The 12,564-nt window shown below is 40.4% G+C and overlaps 2 protein-coding genes across 2 annotated transcripts; one reads left to right on the plus strand and one right to left on the minus strand.

Annotated features, from left to right (window-relative positions):
• Positions 1 to 2,261: 2,261 nt before the first annotated feature.
• LOC122820577 lies at positions 2,262 to 4,075 on the minus strand. The gene is made up of 2 exons (XM_044098131.1): positions 3,304 to 4,075; positions 2,262 to 3,201 (listed from the first exon to the last, which is right to left on the minus strand). The coding sequence occupies exons 1-2, from the start codon at positions 4,072 to 4,074 to the stop codon at positions 2,962 to 2,964; spliced, it is 1,011 nt and encodes a 336-aa protein (XP_043954066.1). The 5' UTR covers position 4,075; the 3' UTR covers positions 2,262 to 2,961.
• A 1,114-nt stretch (positions 4,076 to 5,189) lies between these two features.
• On the plus strand, positions 5,190 to 11,971 carry LOC122820578 (butyrophilin subfamily 3 member A2-like). Its single transcript, XM_044098132.1, has 6 exons — positions 5,190 to 5,428; positions 7,673 to 8,020; positions 8,112 to 8,328; positions 8,397 to 8,461; positions 8,648 to 8,761; positions 9,118 to 11,971. The coding sequence occupies exons 1-6, from the start codon at positions 5,341 to 5,343 to the stop codon at positions 9,513 to 9,515; spliced, it is 1,230 nt and encodes a 409-aa protein (XP_043954067.1). The 5' UTR covers positions 5,190 to 5,340; the 3' UTR covers positions 9,516 to 11,971.
• The last annotated feature ends 593 nt before the right edge of the window (positions 11,972 to 12,564 follow it).

Below are 12,564 nucleotides of genomic sequence, written 5' to 3' on the forward strand. Positions count from 1 at the left end.
GTTTTGTGAGTGAAACCTGTTTATTCTCATCGTGGTGAAAACAAATAATGAGAATTATCACTATAGCTATAGTTTTAAATGAATATTCCAATCAGAGGTTTGGCATATTCTAACCGGATATTCCAATATTAGTTAGCAATGTTACTTAAAAGCATTAGAAATGGGTAAGATTTCCAAATTAAACGCACTGGCACAAGCAGCACACAAACTGGGTAGGTGAGGTGATGATGCAATAAAAAGAGGCAGGGGGTTAGAGACCAGGAAGGCAGGCAGAAAAAAGACAGAATAACAGGGAGGCAGGCAGGCCGAAAAAAGGAAGAAACAGAGACAGAATAAGTCGCTACTTCAGAGCCGAGCCTCGGTATGAGCAGCATGATGGCACCACACCTAGAGCGGGGGAAAAAACCTTCTCTCCCCTGCAAAGAAATTCATTTTGGAGCACCAAGCTGCCACGCCCTAGGCACGAACCTGTTGTCTCTAATGTCTATTTGAAAAAAAAGAGAAAAGAATGTAGCGTGTCAGGCACGTGCTCAGAGGAGGGGCGGGAAGATGATCTTTGCACTTTTACAAGGTAGATCAAATTACAATTACAATTAAATTACATTCTTTCATTTATCTCTGCTGAAATCATTAAATAAAATCTAATAGCTTTGTTATTCTCAATAAACACATACCAAAGCTTTATATTTGTGTTACCGTTCAAGCACTTCAGGGGCCATAGACCTTCAGTAGACCTCTGATGGACTTTTTTTAAGCAGACTTACGACGACACTGTTACAGTAATCAACTTACATAAATGTTTCTCAAGATCTTGTTGAATGACAATAATTTATCTCTCATACAATTCTAGATCTGAAAACATTGAAAAATGGAGCTTCTTCGCTCTGTATAACAGCCTGCAGCCAGTCAGATATGATCAGGGTTTATTTAATAAAATAGCAGCAAATTATTTCATAACTTCAAAATCAGACACACAGGAAACTCGAAATAAACACAGAGAAACACGGAACATGACACTTTGTTGAGAACGAATGAGGTCATCGGCTCTGAAAATTGTGATAAACATTTCTTAAAAGCTCTGCGGGTTCCAAGGCGTCAGAGACCGGAAGCTGGAAAAGTTTACCTTCCAGCATTTCGACAGGGAAGTTGTGGTTACGGTTGCATGTTTCCCTGGGCCCATTCAATTTCTAAAGCAGCATTTCACAAGCAGTCATGCATGTCAACATGTGAAACAGGAAAAACGGTTGCTATTGACGCCGCGCTGTCATTTAGATTCTTTCCCATCTTGGATGTAGCAGAAATAATCCCCGCCATCCTCAGGCTGAATGATCAGTGACAGAGCTGCTAAGTTGTACTGTTTACCGTCAATGGAAACAATCCGTCGAGCATCAGAGCCTAATCATAGGCAGATATAAATTTGTATTTCACAATGGCCTATAAACAAATGTATTTTCTGTCCTTAGCAAAAAAGGGCCTGAAATAATTTGGCGTAGAAATAAAACTCACATTTCCTTTTATCTTGCTTATTCTTTCAGAGAAAGGGTGTTTTAACCACATTATCCACCTTTTTTTTCTTTCTTTCTTTCCTTCTTCTTTTTTTTTTTTTAGTACCACAGTTGTTTCCAAAGCAGGGACACTTATTGCACCGGGGCCTCGCTAAACTGAACCGCTCTGCGCTTTTTCTCCTTGGAGAGCCTACATCGAAAGCACGTAAGGAATGTAGCGTGACAAACCTTTCCGGCCAATTTCCTTATCAGATAAAGAAACGTGTCTCATGAAAATGAAATAGATCAAACACAAATAAGAAATAGCAGAGAATAAACTATTGCAACAAGAAGATGTATTAATGAGATCCTTAAGATCCGGAAGTCCAAACTGCTGATATTATCTTTACGAGCTTATGGATTTAAAAAGTTATTCGTGTCGCTATGTTTATTAGATGACCTCAAGAAAATCTGAATAGGTGAATTTTTAAATTGTGTCTACTAAAATAAAGGCTTTAAAATGTAAAGATGTTGTATGTGTGTGTGTGTGTTATATTAGGAAATGCTAACCTTTTTTAATTGAATTAATTTTAAAAAGTTTATTGTTATTCTTTTTTTCACGACTGTGAAGAGTTCTAAGACAAGTTTATTTAAGTACATTTGCAACAGCAACAACAATAATAATGATATATTTTTTATTTGTATACCGAATGACACTCAAATAAAATTACAAACAGAACACAAATCAAACAAAACAATAAAATGAGAACACTTAAAGACATAAGGGGGGAAAAAAAAACAACGAACAAAACAAAAACAATGCATTTGGAGCAGGACAGCATTACCGACGGGAATGATAAAGAGAGAATTACACGAGATAAAAGAAGCATTTTTGTCCAAGATTCCGGATGCCTTGAATCGGTTTTTGAGCTGATTTCGTGAAAGCTGCCAAACCCGTTCCGCCCCCACCAAGCACCGAACAGGAGCCAAAAAAAAAAACGTCACCGGAAAGTGAGGCCTTCTCTGAGGCCTTGAGGCACGTTTACTCTGGGCTGCAAGCAGGAATGTCATCAGCTCATTAAATGACCTTTACCCTTCACCGCTCCCTAAATGTTCCCGCCATGTCTTCATTTAAATTCTCATCTCCACAGCCAACCTCTTTGCAAAAGGAACAGTTGCATTTTTTATTTTTTTTTTGCCATCGTGGTAGTGTCGTTATTTCTGTAGTGTCGTTATCCCCTCTATCATCAGGCTCCTTTAACCACCAGTGTGGAAAACCGTTTTCCCCTAAAGGAAGTCTCAACAGGACAGCTTTAGGCGCAGTCATGTTTAGATGAACATAACCTATTTAATGCCACTTTTTCAGCTCCGCACTGAAGGTTTACACATTTCAACATGGTAATAACAGCTTCAACACACGGCTGGTTGTCATGTACAGATTAGATCACCTGACTAAGTTCATGTGAACTTGGATCACTTAAACAGAAACCTCTACATACGAGACACTACCGTCCAGTTTATTCATTGTTGTAGCTTCGCCAGAGTTGGAAGCGTTGAAGTTTCCATTTACCGCCTCGTAGACTTTTCCAGAATCACAGCGTATTTTGCCAGAGCGCCACAAACATAGAAGAAGAACAAGAAGAGCAACAAGGATCACAAGGAGAACCCAGGTGGAGATCTGCCAAGGTCGAGTGAGTTCGGCGGAACTCTGAGTTTGCTGCAGAGAAAGAGAGAGAGAGAAAGAGGAGTTTATAGAGACAATCAGAATCACTACATTTTTTATATTTCACCTAGAGAATAAATTTGATTTGCCACTCACATTTCCAGGTGCTGCTGTGCTGGAGATCATCTGATGAGTCATTTTCTCAGTGACCGTCAGTCTAACAGCAGCTGGAGTCCCAGATTTAGATTCTTCCCCATCTTTGATGTAGCAGAAATAAACCCCGCCATCCTCAGGCTGAACCCCCTCAATGGTCAGTGACAGATCTCCGTTAGTGATCCAGTCAGTGGACACAGTCAGTCCGTCAGCAGGTGTCCCGCTGCATCCTTTATAGCTGTTTTTCACACACAGAGGTTTCCCGTTTTTCTCCCACCGACCAGGTAAGCCTTTTCCCTCTTTGGTTCTACCGTAACACGGGAGGGTCACGGTATCACCCCGGGTCACAGACACTTTACTAGCCAAAACTACCTTCACCTGGATGGTTTCCTTGGTGCCAGACTTGGAGCAGGTCACTTCATACGTCCCTTCGTCGGTGTAGAACGTGCGGGTGAAAACGATGTAAGAGTCGAGCTCTATCCGGCCTCTGTCCTCCTTTCTGCTCACCTTCCACTGCCCGCTCTGATCAGTAGCGACATCCCGGGGACCATGAAGCATCACCCGCTGCAGTGTTACCGATTCACCCGGCTCACAGTTCACAGGAACTTTAAGCTGATCTCCTACGATCGCTTTAACAGAATCCGCTACAGACGAGTCAACGAGGAGAATAAGCGCAAAGAAAAGCCCCGATAACGGTGTCATTGTGTCACCGCAACAGCAATGTATGACTCGGGAGTGAGAGGGTTGGTAACGGTGTGAGCAGCCAGAGCGCATCTGTGAGACTGAGCCGCAGATGAAGCACGTAGAGAGAACTGAAGAGTGGAAAAAAACAGAGGGTAGGCGGAGCTGGACAGTGTCCTATACACTCTTGTTTGGATTGAATTGCATTGTACTGTAGTGTACTGTCATCTACTGGACTAATGAAAATTGCATTTCCCCGTGCAATTTTTTTTAAATACTATTATAAAATCCGTATCCTTCAAAATCCCGGCGGGGCGGGAGCGGGCCGGCACAACGGGGCGGGAGCGGGCCGGCCCGCCCCGTTGCCGGCAAAACCTCTTTAGGTTTTAAAGAGGGCCGGCCCTCTTTAAAACCTAAGTTTTAAAGAGGCTGGGCTGGCTCACTTTCCAGCAACCTTTCTTGTTCCTTTCTCACATGCACACTGTAACCAGAAGACCCATGTGACGTGCTATCGACTCTACAGGAAGTCACCGCTGCTTCATTGACTGTACAGCACTCCTGACAGTCCCCGTGGAGCAGAGCTGGCTGTGATTACCAAACAACAGGACACCACACCTGTATAGTTTACCAATAAAACATGATCTCTTCTTCCTCCGTGGGAGGAATGTGAAAATGAGGGTTCTACTTACAGCAGTTGCTGTAGAAAGCACAGCAGTGTAAATATGCAGAGATGACTCAAAACGAACTGGATTATTTCACAACATGCACAGTATTTTTGTTAAAAATATACACTTTGCAAACTGCATGTGACGTTTTATTTAACCACAGCTGAAATGCCCGTTTGTGGTGGGACACGTTCATATGCAAATTATGCAATAATTTTACTCACATTTTGTTTTCTTCCTTGACTCAGTATAATATGAAGGAAAGATAATCATTCTAAATTCAGTCTTAGAAAAGCAAATTCTAAGACTATATATATATATATATATATATATATATATATATATATATATATATATATATATACATATATATATATATATAGGGTTCAATATATATATATTATATATATATATATATATATATATATATGTGTGTGTGTGTGTGTGTGTGTGTGTGTGTTTCTGTTCCCCTGTGTCATGGTCCTTGACACGCCCCAAAATATCAGATTTCAGGTTGACGTCTAATTCTGTATAAAGTCACGTGAGCTCGTAGACGGAGGTCATAAACAGGAAGCAGGAGATCACTAAAGCTACCTGCCGTCGATTGACGGAGAAACGGGCAGAGAAAGTTTTCGGATCGGGACGGAAAGGACTTGGTGAAAGTTCTTCGAAGTGAAGTTGGTGGGCTTTCGGTATGACTTTCACATGCAGGTCGTCGATCCGTGTCTGGGCCACAAACCCAGGCTGCCTCCTCGTCCTGTTTGGGCTGCTGCTGCTGCCAGGTACTGACATTTACCTTTTTTTTTTTTTTTATCAAGCGCCTTTGGCTGCAAATTCAAACTACACGTGTAGTGTATAGTTTTTTTTTTTTTACTTGGGCTTTAGGGTCCACTGCAGCTTATCCCTTCTCGACAAGTTATACAAAAAAAAAAAAAAAAAAAACACCAAAAAGCCTCTTTATGGCGATACAATGGACTTCAAACAGGAAGTGGATTATTCACAGCAGTTTGTGGGTAGAAGAAGTTAAACTTGCAGAACTATTGTTAAGGTGTTCAAGGCACGTCGATTGTTGAACGTTATGACTTTAATCTTTGCTGGGCTCGAAAATAGATTTGTCTGTTTTTACCTAAAAGTAAAAACAATAAAACAATAATTAAAAAGCTGTTCATTTTCTGGCAAGCTCTGACTCTTTTCTTACGTCTAAAGCAAATTTGCTTTTGTAGAATAGAGGAACTAATTGAGTGATTTGCAAATTTCCAAAATCTAGTCCCTAAAATCTATTTGAGGCATCTCATAAGAAAGCTGATGCAATTTTAGCAGTAAATGCAAATCAGCTACTTGTGGGTTTGACTTAAAAGCTGATTTGAATCCATAACCCTTCTCCTTACATTACTGTTCAAAAGTGTCAGTAGAACAGAACCTTTGCAAACTCTCTGATTTAACAATCACTTTCCTCAATGGGTAAATGTTTGTGTTACTCTATGTAATCATTTGGCAAAATCAGTGCAGAGCAGCAAATATAATAGAGGAAGGTGCTCTGGTCAGTAGTGATGGTCTATCTGAAGCCAGGCTTCGAGGATTGTACCGAGTAATAAGGGGGCGTGTCTGATGAAGCCCCGCTTCGAGGCTTGTGTCGTCTTGTTGAAAACCACGTGACTGGCAAAAAACAAGGCCTCGCATTGCATGGGTCACGTGACTGCTTCATTTAGCGTGTCGGTTTTCAAAATAAAAGCGTGATGAGCCGATACTTGATCGCATCAGAGGAGTATTTGTCTTCAGTAGTGGTCGTAATAAAAGGAGCCTTTTATAGCTTATGTGTATTAATGATTTTGATGATGGCCCTCATCAAAATGTAATGTTTGTTACCAGTTTTCTCAATGGTTGATTATGGTACATTTTGTGACTTTATATTTATGTGTTTTTATTAAGTAAAACATTTTGACACTGCATCGTTGCTGAAATGTGCTACACAAATAAACTTTATTGAAAAGGAGCCAGCAAGAAGAAAAAAATCTGACATCAAGGAATAGTTGAGATGATTCACTCACAAGATTCTTAAATAAAATTAATTAAACCTTCACCTCCACAATTCTCACCTTCTTAAAATTTCCACTATTATTTTGATCTGCAAAAATACATCAGTCTTGCACAGCAGAAACAGACTTAAAGCTGTTGGAAAAGTAAAATCCTGGCTGATGAGTAAAAATATAAGGGATCAGATCAGAGTCACTAGAAATCCAAGAAAAAGAGAATTTTTGAAGAATTTTAGATTTTCAGGAGGCAAATCAAAACTCAAAGAAAACTGTCTGCCCCAACAAGCTGCACTCTGAGAACATTAAAACAAATGTCTATTGTTAAATCAGTCAGTGACAAAAGAAAACAGCCACTGACAGTCAACATATACCAGGATTGACTACAAATTATTTTAATAACTAAAAAAGATTAGTTAAATTGGCTTTAATTGACTCTCCTGTTACTAAACGTGAGTTTGATAAAAACTTTGTGACAATATTGCATTTACTAATTGTTTTTAAATATGTCTGTCTGAGTGACAAGCCCACAGTTTCAACAGCAGATGTCACTAGTGAGAAATGAATGAAGCACCGAGTAATGAACCTTTGGGCAAAGCAATGGGCCTGGAAGCTTCATTGCTTCATGAGGCTTCATTTGGCCATCACTAGTACCGTCCTGCAACTTTTAGATGCATCTCTGCTCCAAAATGTCTGAATTTCCTCACCTGCATCCAATCAGCTCCACAATAGGCTGGTAATGAGGACTGGAGTGGGGGACCCCGGCTGTACAGATTGTCTGTTAGTTTTTGCCAGGAGTTTGACTAGGCCATTGTATCACATGGCTAAACTTTCTAAATCATTCACTTGGCAGTTTAAATCAACCTCAGATGAAAGAGTAATACCTTAAACTTTGTTGGCAGCAGTGCAGCTGTGTTAAATTCACAATAATAACAAAAAAAAAACAGCATCGGATTTCTCTTTCATAGTTTTTTTTATTGCTACTTTCCCCGTCAGGTTCAGTCTCAGTAGATATCGTCTCACAGACAATAACAGCCTCTGTGACTGAAACCGTCATCCTGCCGTGTCACATCACTGTGGATGGTGAACTCCCCACGGTGGAGTGGTCCAAGGAGGGCCTAGAGGAAAACAATATCACCTTACTGTACCGGGACGGCTGCGAGACGTTTGGGATGAAGAATCCAGCCTTCCACTACAGGACAAACCTTCTTTTGAACAAACTGAAGGATGGCAACATCTCTCAGATCATTTACAACCCGAGGGTGTCTGATGGAGGCAAGTACTACTGCAGGACCCTGAGGGGGAGGCAGTGGCAGGTTCACGCGATTATCATCCTTAAAGTGGGTGAGTCTTGGTCTTATGTTTGGCTTCATGCTAGGACTATTTGTGCTGCATCAGATAATGTCCTATAAGGGTTGGTTGAATCCCATTCCAGGTGCCACGTCAAAGCCAGAGCTCACAGTGGTTCCCTCCACCGACGGTGGAGGACTGACCCTGGAGTGCAAGGCGGAGTGCTGGTTCCCAGAACCTGACATCACGTTTCACGACGACGAAAGGAACGAGATTCCAGCAGGAAAACCCACAAGAGGGCCAAACTCTAGAGAATGTTTTACAGTTACCAGGAGAGCAGTTGTGCAGACTAAAATCAACAGGTAATTATAGGTTTATTTCAAGTGATCTAATAAAAGTAAAACTGACTCTTTGTCTTGTTTCACCACAGAGTGACCTGCAAAGTCCATGACAGAGAGCTCAATCAGACCAAGAACACAGAGATTTACATCCCAGGTATATCAGATTACGCTGATCTCTGAAATGAAACACCCAAAACATTCTGGTTGTACTTTAAGAGCTCCTGTTTTATTCATTTGCATTGGATAAAATATTGATGGCTTTTAAACCCAGTTTGAGTTTGTTGTGTAGTCTAAAAACGTGGTCATAATAGTCTAAATGTTTTTTCTATTAACCTTTCAGATGACTGGATGAGATCTTGCTTAAGTACGGCAGCCATCACAGGAATCGTCACTTTCTTATTGACAGGGTTAATAATATGTGGACTTGTTTTCCTGGTACACAAGATGTTCTGCAGTAAGTACGCTCACTCAAGCCAAATTAAGAATTAAGCCACTTTTTAAAGATTACTTTGGTCATATTTCACTTTCTTTTGGCTTCCGATAATGGGAGTTAATGGGACATTGTAAACCAGCTTGGTTATTTTCCTTCATCTTTAGAGCATTTCACTACTTTACATAAAATCCTAAAAACACAAGATTAGAAAAAAAGTCCAAATGGTATGAAGCGTTGGAAAAAGGAGCCGAATTTTAACAACAGTAAAATAAGATGCATATAAAACATTGTTTTTAAATTTTTTTTTTTTAGGAATTTATATATTTGACAAGTCAAAAGAAAGTGTCGACTGATATTTTCTTTCTGTAATTACCCAGGAAGTGGACAAAACTCCTGTCGGTCAAGAAATACACAAATGAAAGAAGAGAACGAGAAAGATGAGATGGAAAGTCACACATCCAGACACAGCGGTACCTCACAGGAAGAGGAGTCCACAGGTGATTCCAGAACATCACCAAACGGGACAGAGCTGGTGGACCAGTCACTCGTTAACAACAGGCCGCCAGGACAGAACTCGTCCACGACAAAAAGTTGTGGATCGATTGCTGCAAGACGAGACAAAACCCCCGACTCACCGAACACAGACCAACATAGGTCTGTGTCTTCTTCCTCCTCCAAAGGAAACTCTCTGGTCCCTCCTAGGATATATCAAAGAAGCTTAAGTTACCGATCAAATGCAAGTGAGAGCTCAGAGTCACTGTTGGAGAAACCATAAACATAGAAAGGACTAGCCCTGTCACGAACATGCATTGCTATGCCATTCTCAGTATGGTGCATGAAAATGGTCTCAAAACAATAACTTCTAGGTAAATGTGTTGTTTAGCAAAATTTATTGTGACAGGGCTAGAAAGGACAGGACACAAGACTGCAAAGGTTTGGATTCAAAGACTTGTGTTCAGGGATTGTTCTCTTAGTTTTCTAAGAGTCAGGATCCAGTCTGAAAAGTGCACAACCTTCCTAGAACATCTCTGGGGCCTCATGTATAAAAGAGTGCGCAGTTTTCTCAATAACACTTGGCGTACGGACAAATTTGGAAAAGTGCGGCGCACAAAATAGATCCGGACGTATAAATCCCAATTTGCGGGAAACAGAGTGCAGCTGCAGGTCCGGCCTTTCGCCACCTCAAACTACATATGTGAATCAGTCTAAATACCCGGAGGTCTGCCACCACGTGAAGCAATAACCATGGCAATGTCCTTGTTTGTAGCACTATAAGTATTTATAGTTATAATAACAACTATATATTTTATTTAAAAGGTGCTTTCAGGGCACATAAGGTCACCTCACAAAAAATAATAATAAATAAATAGAGAGATTGTACAAATGCCTGAACAGCAGAGAGATCAACAGGGATTTAAAGACGGAGAGTCATTGACTGGGATTATGGACATTTAATCTAAATACTGGAATCATGTGCAGAACTTGTACATTTACAGAATAGAGATGTTTTCTGTCCATAAAGGCGCTTTCACAAAGCGGGCGGCTTGACTGATTGATAACTGCAGCTGGACCGGTACCGGTACCGGTACCGGTACCGTACGGTTCAGAGCTCCAGGATCATCAGTCTGGATTAATCTAAATGCTAATAAACCATCATCAACATTTCCCAGTAGATCAATATGATCTCTGATCAATCGCTCCCTCTGAATCCTTCCATTGGTGATGTTCTCCATCAGAGCCGAAGCGCTCCAGCTTTGTGCAGCTGCTTATATACGTGTGATTATACACACTTTGATCACCCTAAAAATAATCAAACCTGTTTGGAGTTAATCTGCTGGTCCACTTTTTTTTTCCAGCGAAAATGAAATTACCCCGTAGATGCATTTCAATGCGCTTCGGCACACAGACCGACGGGTTACATCTTCATGAAACAAAAACTGAGGAAATATATTTTTATACATTCGAGTGAGGTTTTTACAATCCTTTATTTTTATTTTCTTTATTTTGTGTGCGTGTTAAGTTATTGTCTGAGGACGAATGCGGTTCAGTTTCGTTGTGTTAAACAGTAAAACATGAAAATCATGGAAAAAAAAAAAGTCAGTTTTGCTGCTTCTGGACTACACTGAATGTAATCAGATTTAAGGGTGTTTAGGGGAGTTTTGTAGTTTTGATATTGTTCACAGAAAAAGTTTGCGTGGCTGCCGCACGTTTTCACGGCAGGGAAAAAGCGTGCGAATATTTACGCAAACTGTGACGCAAAGTCAATTTTTATACATCCTGCCTTGTGCGTAAAATATGGCGCCTTTTTGTGCTTATGCACACTTTATACACGAGGCCCATGGAGACTATGGTATTCATGGCAAGGTCCAGTTTCAGTCAGCAAGTTGGGGGAATAATTGTTATCCCTAAAACAAGCTAGGAATTATGGTAGAATTTCTTTCTCGGGTATTTAAGATTGCTTCAATTCAGCCTAATGTTTCCTTAATTAGTTCAGACCATTTGCTTTAACTTCTGTCTTTATGGGAGAAAAGTGTTACCAACTACCTACCCACTGTTATTTGGCGTCGAGGGTAAACGGATCTGTAAATGGTGCTGCCTTCCCGGGCTCTCATGACATCCCTCAATATTTCAAAGGGAAAGCTACATATGTGCTGGTGCTACTGATCAATTTTAGCTTTGCTTTTAACAAAGCTAATGAAGCTGTGTGCCAAACTCCTGAGGTTGCGTGTCACGTCACCCATTTGCAAATAGATCCTTGACTTTTTCTTTTACGAAACACATGTTTGAGTAAAAACACAAGTTTGTGTCACTCTCTCGTGCTCTTTCAACACCAATGACTCCACGGGTGGTAAACGGTTTTATGTGTCAAAGGACCATCCATCATGACCTCTGATCTTAAGTGACCTCTGGTACGATCGTGTCAGCCATATTGTCAAGAAGGTACCCCAAAGTTGTGTCCTTTCTTCTTTTTTTTTTTTTTTTTTTTTTTTTACAAAGGACACAACTTTTTAAGAGTTACTTCAACATTTCACTGTTACTTCAATTCCTTTATCTATGTGTTCTTGTGTATCTTCTGGTAGATCATGAGGAATTGTTTTTACCTCTTACCTTTTTATTTAGTCTATGTTATAACTGTGCCAAGTTTCTGTAATGTATTACTATGTTGGAGCAAGAAAGCAAAACAAGTTTCAGATGTATTGACAATAAACTATCATCTTGATTGGACTTGAATTCTTGGGTTTTACTTCTCTTCTCATTCTAGTCTATGTGCATCTGGCTGGTATTTATTGAATGTTTTGTTCACGAGACTGGGAGTGAGATTGCTCCTCGCTTTCATCCATCCGTTGACTACTCCCAGTCGTCTTTGCAGGTTTATGTGGGAAATGTTGCCTATCTTGGTTGCCTATCTTGGCTATCTTGATCTGTCCAGAGCAAGATATGCTCTGGACAGATCATCCATCTGTCAATCACAGGGCAACACTGGCAGATTTAGGGAGACCAATTACCCTAATAGTGATGGCTTTACACTGTGGGAGAAGCCACACATGCTTTCTCCCACACATGCAAATTCCATGCAGAATGACCGCAGGCTGGTAACCTGATGCAAGGCAATGTTGCTGGTAACTGTGCCAAAGCCAGCCATCTGATAAATTGGACATGATTTATTTACAGAACAAATAGTCGTCTGTGTACTGTTGTCTGTCTAATGAGTGACACACAACTTGATAAAATCAAAGTATTTGTAGATTATTTTGTATTTCTATGAATTGCTTGAAAAGGTCTAAGGTTTGGTGAGTTTATATCTTTATTTGAAACATGCAGCC

This window comes from Gambusia affinis, linkage group LG18, assembly GCF_019740435.1.
Source record: "Gambusia affinis linkage group LG18, SWU_Gaff_1.0, whole genome shotgun sequence".
Classification (NCBI taxonomy): Eukaryota; Metazoa; Chordata; class Actinopteri; order Cyprinodontiformes; family Poeciliidae; genus Gambusia; species Gambusia affinis.

Excerpts from the sequence above, each read along its gene's own strand:
- LOC122820578 (XM_044098132.1), top strand. The coding sequence starts at position 5,341 with ATGACTTTCACATGCAGGTCGTCGATCCGTGTCTGGGCCACAAACCCA. Across the intron at positions 8,329-8,396 it reads GTGCAGACTAAAATCAACAG|AGTGACCTGCAAAGTCCATG; the intron begins GTAATTATAGGT and ends GTTTCACCACAG. Across the intron at positions 8,762-9,117 it reads GGTACACAAGATGTTCTGCA|GAAGTGGACAAAACTCCTGT; the intron begins GTAAGTACGCTC and ends GTAATTACCCAG.
- LOC122820577 (XM_044098131.1), bottom strand. The coding sequence starts at position 4,074 with ATGCGCTCTGGCTGCTCACACCGTTACCAACCCTCTCACTCCCGAGTC. Across the intron at positions 3,202-3,303 it reads GCACAGCAGCACCTGGAAAT|CAAACTCAGAGTTCCGCCGA; the intron begins GTGAGTGGCAAA and ends CTTTCTCTGCAG.